This window comes from Morus notabilis, unplaced genomic scaffold (genome assembly GCF_000414095.1).
Source record: "Morus notabilis unplaced genomic scaffold, ASM41409v2 Scaffold1249, whole genome shotgun sequence".
NCBI classification, from domain to species: domain Eukaryota; kingdom Viridiplantae; phylum Streptophyta; class Magnoliopsida; order Rosales; family Moraceae; genus Morus; species Morus notabilis.
The window spans coordinates 1-8,107 of record NW_010357488.1 but is presented as its reverse complement, the minus strand read 5'-3'; the positions used below and the strand labels follow the sequence as shown (position 1 = coordinate 8,107).

Below are 8,107 nucleotides of genomic sequence, written 5' to 3'. Positions count from 1 at the left end.
GGATTAAAGTGTGAAAAGAAAGATGTTTCGATAATCGGTGATGGTTAGAAACCGAACACAACGAGAATTCACAGTTTTGGACCAAAATTGAAAATTAGGCCCATGACTGAGTCATTTGCACGATTTTAGTGCAAATCCTTGAGATAGGAAATGATTTGAGGTTGAATACCAAACATAAGGATTGTACACTTTTCCGAAGTAAATTTCAATGTAATTGTTGATCATAGATTCTGAATCTAACGATCGAAAAATTTATGCAATAGGGCCGACTAACGGTTGTAGTTGGAAAGCGTCGAGGGAGACAAAGGACGCGTTGTTAGCGAAACTTTGGTAAGTACAATAGTTTTTCTATGGCTATGACACGAACAAGCTTGCTTTTCTATGTTGCACAAAGATTGTGCATATAGTAGAATTTTGAATGATAGATACAATGTGAATGCTAGATACTATGTTAGGTAAGTATCTACAAGACTTATGTAATCGTAGAACTTTATTCTACAAAAATATGTATCGATGTTAGGTCGAGATCAAACTAAGAAAAGTGAAATGTTAAAGTTTAACAAAAAGTTAATCTCATGATAAGATGCTCAATAATGCACAAATTCATAAGATTTAACTAAAGTTACCGTTTCAATGAGAAAATTGATAAACGGTAAGAGACTAAACGTCCTATTTGTACCAGCCTTCGAAGGAAAGGTTATTATGAGACTATGAAAGATATGAAACCGTGACTGAGTTGGATTGGTTAGCTACCCCACTCCTCACTGGTTATGCGCGCTATGGTACAACAGGACAGGGCCCCTAAGAAGTAAAAGACAAGAAAATGAAACATGGAAACCATTCCATATAACGATATGGTATCCGTAAACAAGAATGAAAAGAATGAGAAATACAGAATGAAAGTCGTTTAGAATTTTGTACTAGGCTATATGATATGAATGCATATATGGGTATGCATAATTATTGCATCTGTTATGACTTATTGATACTTGCTGAGCAAAAGCTCATTAAGTTTGTTCGTGTTATAGGAAGCACGGGTAAGGCACCGGCTCCCTAAAACTTGATGCTGGGCATGCAGAGAAGGTGTAGCAGCGGAATGTGGGCAAATGAGTTGTGGACGCATCATGTGTTTTGGAAACGCTGCTGAACTTTATATGTAAAATAAAATAGTGTTTTATGTATTTTGATGACTAATATAACAGAATGTTGTCAGAATGCTACAGCATTTTGACAATGACTAATGTACAGAATGCTGTTAGAATGCTACAGCATTTTACGAATAGTTGAAAATAGAAGACTAGTTAAATGCTACATCATTTAGACGTACATGGTAAGAATGAAAAAAATTGGCCTGAATTTTTAACAAGTTATAATTAGTAAGTGTTAGAGGTTAAGTAATGCTAAATATGAGTATAGGATGACGATCAAAAGTTAGGGTCGTCACACAACCGGTCGACCGGTGACAGAGCAGTGTGACACTACCGGTCGACCGGTAGTGTGCACACCGGTCGACCGGACAGGTCGACCGGCCAACCTGCAATCTGGTCAACCGCATAGGTCGACCGGTTTCCATGTGATCCGGTCGACCGCACAGGTCGACCGGTGGAATTAGCTGCGCGAGAAAAGCTCACAGAAATCAGTCCAAAACCTGCAAATCCAGTCCCAAATCGAGATATTTCAAAGGGAAACCACTAGATCTGGGTTCTAGGTCCTAAAACAAGTCCAAAGAACCCAAGATCTCCAATTTCTACTCTAGTTTTTACTCAAAAATCATCAAAATCCGGTTTGAACCAAAAGTAGGTTTTGAAATTTAAAAACTTGAGATTCAAGAGAGGTTCTTTCAGTAATCTTACCTCGAATCCTTCTCTTGATGTTGAAAACTTCTTTAAATCTTTCCTTGGTTCAAGATCCGTTTGATTTGGGACACAAATGAGAGAGAGAGAGAGAGAGAGAGAGTGAGCGGGAGAGTGAGAGTGAAGGAGAAAGAAAGAGTGCACGGGAAAGGAAAGAGAAAGGAAAGGAAAAAGGAAAAAGGAAAAAGGAAAAGAAAAGAAAAAGAAAAAGAAAAGAAAATGACATGTGTCAATATTTTAAAAGAACAGTCCAGAAATGCGCCCATACACACTTCTAGGTTAAAATAAATTACTAAGAATAATTTAAATACCTTGGAACTATTTAAACTCACACGTGTCAGAAACATTTATTAATGAATCTCAATTAATAATCCAGATTATGCACACTAATAATCTCAATTACCTTAATTAATCTCAATTAATTTTTCAGGGTGTTACAATGTGACTTCCAATTAGTAAACAAAAAAAAAAACAAAAAAAAAATGAAGCATTGGTGTTGAAAAAATTGCATACATGTATTGTCCCACATAAAAAGTGAATAAGAATGTAAAGTGGTTTATATAATGGAAGCACTCAAAGACCTGTGTCTCTCCAACATAAATTGTGGTGGGTTTTTTTCACCCACCCGCGTTAAAAACTTCCAAACTTATTAATTTCTTTATTTGAGAAAATAGCCAGCTGTTGAAATGAGAAATTGTTTAATACCAATTATGTTTCTTTATGCTGGAACCATACTCCTAAAGTAGCTTTTCGACTTAAGGATGCCTAACAAATATCAATATGTATAATAGACTAATATCTAGCCCTCGCTCAAAGAAAAGAGAAGGATAAATCCTCCAACAACTGAAATCTGCAAAATGCCCAACTTAGAGCATTACCTCCGAAGCACGTTATAATTGTCGTCCTCAATTTGAATTTGATTTATGAAACATATTCACACCATCCATTAACGCAAAGTCTTCTGGTCAAACCATTTATATACAATCACAAATGATTCAGTTCATTCCTTTCGGGACAATCAATGCTGATATGACTGATTTAACTAGAAGTGGAGCAGTAACCAACAAGGACACATGAAGTGGAGCAGCAACCAACAGTAACATCTCCACCTGCATTTTTCTCAAAGCAGTCCACAATGAGCAGCGGCGAACAAGAGAAAGCCAATGCAGCGACCGAGAAGGAAAGAAAAGCGAGAGCTATTTTAAGAGTTTGCCTAATGTTAATGTTAGTTAACAAAAATAGCAACAAGTAACAACACTTCGAAGTCCCAAAATTAATGCTAATGTTAGTTAACAAAATCTAACCACATTCGGAAACACCATAAAGATATCTTCCATCTGTTTTCTCTTGCAATTTAACTCGTTCTTTGGGAAACACCATAATTGAGTTTGTCTTTCTTCTTCAAAAATATCACAATGCAGCACTCTGAAGCACTTCTCATTATACTGCAAATAAAAACATGATCAAGAAATGGACTTATCAAAAACTTATTGAAGCATGGCCAAAACATTCTATATATCATTTTCATGGAAATAACACGAGCAAAGTTCATAAGTTGGATAATCGTGGATATGAAAGAGGGACAAATTGGATCTCAACCAATTCTACATAAAATTAATAGTAGAAGAAATAGATCCATCGATACATGAACTTAAAGGATGATGACCTGATACTGCAAGGATTTTGGCTAAATATTATGTCAAAACATGGACCACACTTTACGCCGTTGGATCAGTGCTCTTCTACTCATCCTACAATCATACTGAACTCGATTAAATACCAATCTCAAAGCGTTTAAAAGGTTATTTGTTACATGAACTCTCTTTGACCACTAATACCCACTTACTGATGTTGGGTGGCATTCAGCTATGGAAACTCAACTAGTAGGATTTCAAAGTCAACGGATAACAGGTCCGAAATATGAAAAACTGTTTCACGTTAGTAAGGCACCTAGGAAATAGGAAATGCAAAGAGAGAATAGAGGACAGACTTACACTGTCATAAGAAACACCGCTACAAGAGAACTGTTATTCGCATAAACTTAAACTGCCATAAGAATTTCAAAATGTATTGCAAAAGAACATTCTTCAAAATGCATTGCCTCCGAAGCACATTATAATTTGTCGTCCTCAATTTGAATTTGGTTTATGAAATATATTCACACCATCCATTAAGGCAAGGTCTATTGATATTTATGGCTGTAAAGAAATGCAAAGAATTTCAAAATGTATTGCAAAAGAGAGAACAGGGATGCAGCAATATTATGGAACAGCCAGCATTGTTTTCTACAAGAAAGAGAACATCAGAGATTAACAACTTGTGAATTTCAAAAGACCTTAAGCCCTGCTTCTTCTACATTGTCATGAGGGAATATTATGGCCGAATCAGCATATCACCTTTCAATAACCACACAGATCAGAAACCAATAGCTAAGTACAAGAACAGAGAAAAAGCCTAAACTAGATAAACTAAAAGAATTCACATTAAACTGTGATTGCCTTATTCTAAAACAGAAATCATGGAACAAAATGTAACCTTAATCTCCACCTAAATGCTCCCCAACTGTTGAACTGAATTATATATAATAAAAAAAAAAGGATAGAAAATTATGTTGTATTACGCTCTGTTCTTTTTTTTTTTTTTTTTTTTTAATTGATGCTCTGTATTCTTTTTCGAACATCCAGAAACCTAAAAGAAGGATATACCCACACAAAAGCAAAATAATAAGTTCAAACAAAAAAGAAGTTGAAATAAAGGAACATAAAAACTAAATATTATAGAAAATAGTGTCTTATATAACAAAGCTGTATTATTCACAAAGTAGAGTAGTAGAAAGAAATCAAAATCCATATTCACACTTTTTTTTTTTTTGGAATTACCGATGATGCATTCCAGGAAGAGATCAAATAATCAGCAGTCAAAGGAATCTGTAAATTTAATTCTCTTGAGATGTGGTTCATCTGTATCAAAGTCGACGGTTCCGCGTGCAATGGATTCAGGCTGCTCGGCTGCTGATTCCTCAAGTACATGATGTTGACCAGCATTCATGAAATTGAATCTGAATTCCTCTATTTCTTTTTGATATACCAGGTGGATCCCACATTTCTTCACTTCATGCTTGGAAGTCTTAAACCGTCCACGTTTTCTCCTATCCCATTCATGGAATGAAAAGTCAAATGACGCCTCCACTGCATTGAGCCATTTATGATAGTCACCAGGCACATACCACATCCACACATTACTTGAAAACTTCATGCAAACTTCTTGAATATAATCAAACACTGAAGTGAATTCTCTGTTTTCCCCCTGGTTCGCTTTAAGATTGACTTTACATCTTAAATCCATGTATTTGCATTCGGAATAAGAGTAACCAACAACACAAAATACAATACCCAGGAAGTTGAAATTCTGCCTTTCCAGTGGAAGCTTTATATCAATAAAAGGTCCCTCTGATTGATACTCAAACCACTTTGGAATTTCATAACCCAGACAACACGCACCAATCCAACGAGGCAAACTCTGTACCATAGAAGAGAGTCAAGCTCTATTTCAATTGCATAACTAGTTCGGATTAAACATAACACAAAGAAAGCGTACCTGTAAGCTGAATTTACATCTAAATCGTGTAGCGGTCCGAAAAACTCTAAGCTGGAATTCCACTAAAATACTTTGACGCTGCGTCTGATCCAATTTCAAGCAATCACAAAATATTGAGACTTGACAGCCATTGTCCTTTTCATTTTGAACATAATCCCAAAACTCTTGTGTGAGTGCTCTCTTTGAATTTGACACCACTTCCAACAACGGGCACCTGCTTGCATAAAGAGATCGTAAACCCAATGGAAGCTCTGGTATTGAACGAAGATTCTTGCAATTGTTTACGGAAATCCTTCTCAGCATAGAAAGCCCTCTGACGCTTGCAGGGATTGCTATTATATTAGACCGACTGAGATCAAGAGATTTCAGATTCCAACGGTGGAAATCACTTGAGATTGGAAAATATTCAAGTTTTGCACAATCACAAAGATCGAGATCCGAAAGGTTAGCCATATCACATATTGGTAGCTCTCTAATCCCCGTTCCGCGTAAACAAAGCCATTTTAAAATTTTCATAGGATCTAAGATTTCAGGAAGGCACTTCAAATTTGCGCAACCATTAAGATTAAGATTACGAAGTGACCTCATCTTAAAAATGTTGGATGGTAAACTCGTAAGACTTTTACAATTGGACATTTTAATACTCCAGAGATAAAATCGATCCTCAATTGATGATGAGGGCACATGCTTTATTGCTGTCCCTCCAATATCCAACTTCATTATATTCAATGGAAGCTCTGGAAACATCTCAAGAATTGAGCACCCGTCTAATCGAAGTTCCTTTAGAGAATCCAGCTTATTCATGCAACTTGGAAGACTTGCAAGTCTTGTACAGTTTCTGAGAGACAATTTCGAAAGATTATTGAGAGAGACAATTGATGAAGGCAAAGACGTTATTCCAGTTGAACTTAAATTTAAAGACACGACGCTCCGGGTTATAGTCATTGGAAGAGTGTTGAGAGTAAGAGTTGTCATAGAGGCAGCATCAAATATTCTATCTGGAACACTCTGAAGCTTGTTAAGATTTTGCTGAGTATGCAAAGGACCTTGAAACAAATTTGTGCAATACTGGAGATTTATTCTCGCAAGATTTGGAGCACGTGACAGATCCGGAATTTGAGTTAGGTGAATTGAGTGTCTTAGATCAATGTCTGTTAACTTTTCAAGGTCCTGTAACATAAGGAAATGAGAATAATAACTAAACTATGCATTATAAATTAGGTTCAGTACCACAGTGTAGGATATATACCTGGACTCCAACCCAAAGTTGCTCAAGGTGACTGTAGGGCATCTTTAGGTCAACAAGATTCTTTGGCTTAAAGTTTGATGGTAAATATTTTAGAGGATATTCATGCCATTCGAGGTACCTAAGTGAACGAGGAAGATACTGGAGATCTTGAAGGTACAATTTGCCTTTCTTGACAGAAGAGGAATTGTAAATTTTGAGCAATCTCAAATTAGACATCTTTCTGAAAACTGTAGGTTCCAAGTGTATCTCTTCATCAATTTTGGACAAGTCTAGGAATATTCCTTTTGGCTTAAAGTTTGATGGTAAATATTTTAGAGGATATTCATGCCATTCGAGATACCTAAGTGAACGAGGAAGATACTGGAGATCTTGAAGGTACAATTTGCCTTTCTTGACAGAAGAGGAATTGTAAATTTTGAGCAATCTCAAATTAGACATCTTTCTGAAAACTGTAGGTTCCAAGTGTATCTCTTCATCAATTTTGGACAAGTCTAGGAATATTCCTTCAACTTTTGCAGTCCCCTGTCATTTTAGTATCCACATATAGAGTATATGGCAAGTTACCTCAGTACTGTTATGTGTACACACACAATGAATGTACTTATATATCATGAAAAAATTAAAAGCAATCTAAGTTAGTATTGTATACATGAAGACATCTCAATAAACAATGGATTGGTGTAATCGCTTAATCTACAAGTTAGTAATGCAATTCTAAAGTGAATTATGGAAATACACTGGCACTTACTTCATTGTTCTCTAGGACTTGACAAGCCTCTTTAGTAATCCATAGCCTACTGCGCTCTCCAAGTTCTGTAGCTTCTTGACAAACTATTTTTTTACCCATTTCTTGCAATAGATCATGCATTTGAAGCCCATTATAACGAGGATCAATAGTTATGAGGGACTTGTCAATGAGAATATCCACACCTATACTTGCGAAAAAATCACAACCATTCAGTATCTCTTCCACAAAATGTCTACACCTCCCTTTGAAGAAACATGCAATATCTAGAAAGATATCTTTCTCTTCTTTCTCTAGCCCATCATAGCTTATTCTCAACGCATTGTGAATATCATTATGAGGAAGAATTTTTAGTTTCTCCAACGCCATTTCCCAACTTTTTAGGCTCTGAATACGGAGGGAACGAAATTGTTTACCCAAAACTGTAATTGCCAATGGAAGGCCACCAGCATGCTCAACCACATTTTTCGATAGCTCCATATAATCCATATCAGGAGCATTTCCTCTAAAAACTATCGAATTAAATAGTTGAAGAGACTCATTGAAATGTAATTTCTCAACCTCATACATTCCATCCACTGCCATACCCCTAAGCACCATAGCATCTCTAGTTGTTACTGTAATGACTGAGAAAATCCCAGACCTTAAATAATACAATTTATG

The 8,107-nt window shown here is 36.1% G+C and overlaps 1 protein-coding gene across 1 annotated transcript; it reads right to left on the bottom strand.

Moving 5' to 3' along the window:
- Window positions 1–4,763: 4,763 nt before the first annotated feature.
- Window positions 4,764–8,044, bottom strand: LOC112093175 (disease resistance protein RPP5-like). The gene is made up of 4 exons (XM_024171142.1): window positions 7,448–8,044; window positions 6,700–7,221; window positions 5,451–6,620; window positions 4,764–5,372 (listed from the first exon to the last, which is right to left on the bottom strand). The coding sequence occupies exons 1-4, from the start codon at window positions 8,042–8,044 to the stop codon at window positions 4,764–4,766; spliced, it is 2,898 nt and encodes a 965-aa protein (XP_024026910.1).
- Between the last annotated feature and the right edge of the window lie 63 nt (window positions 8,045–8,107).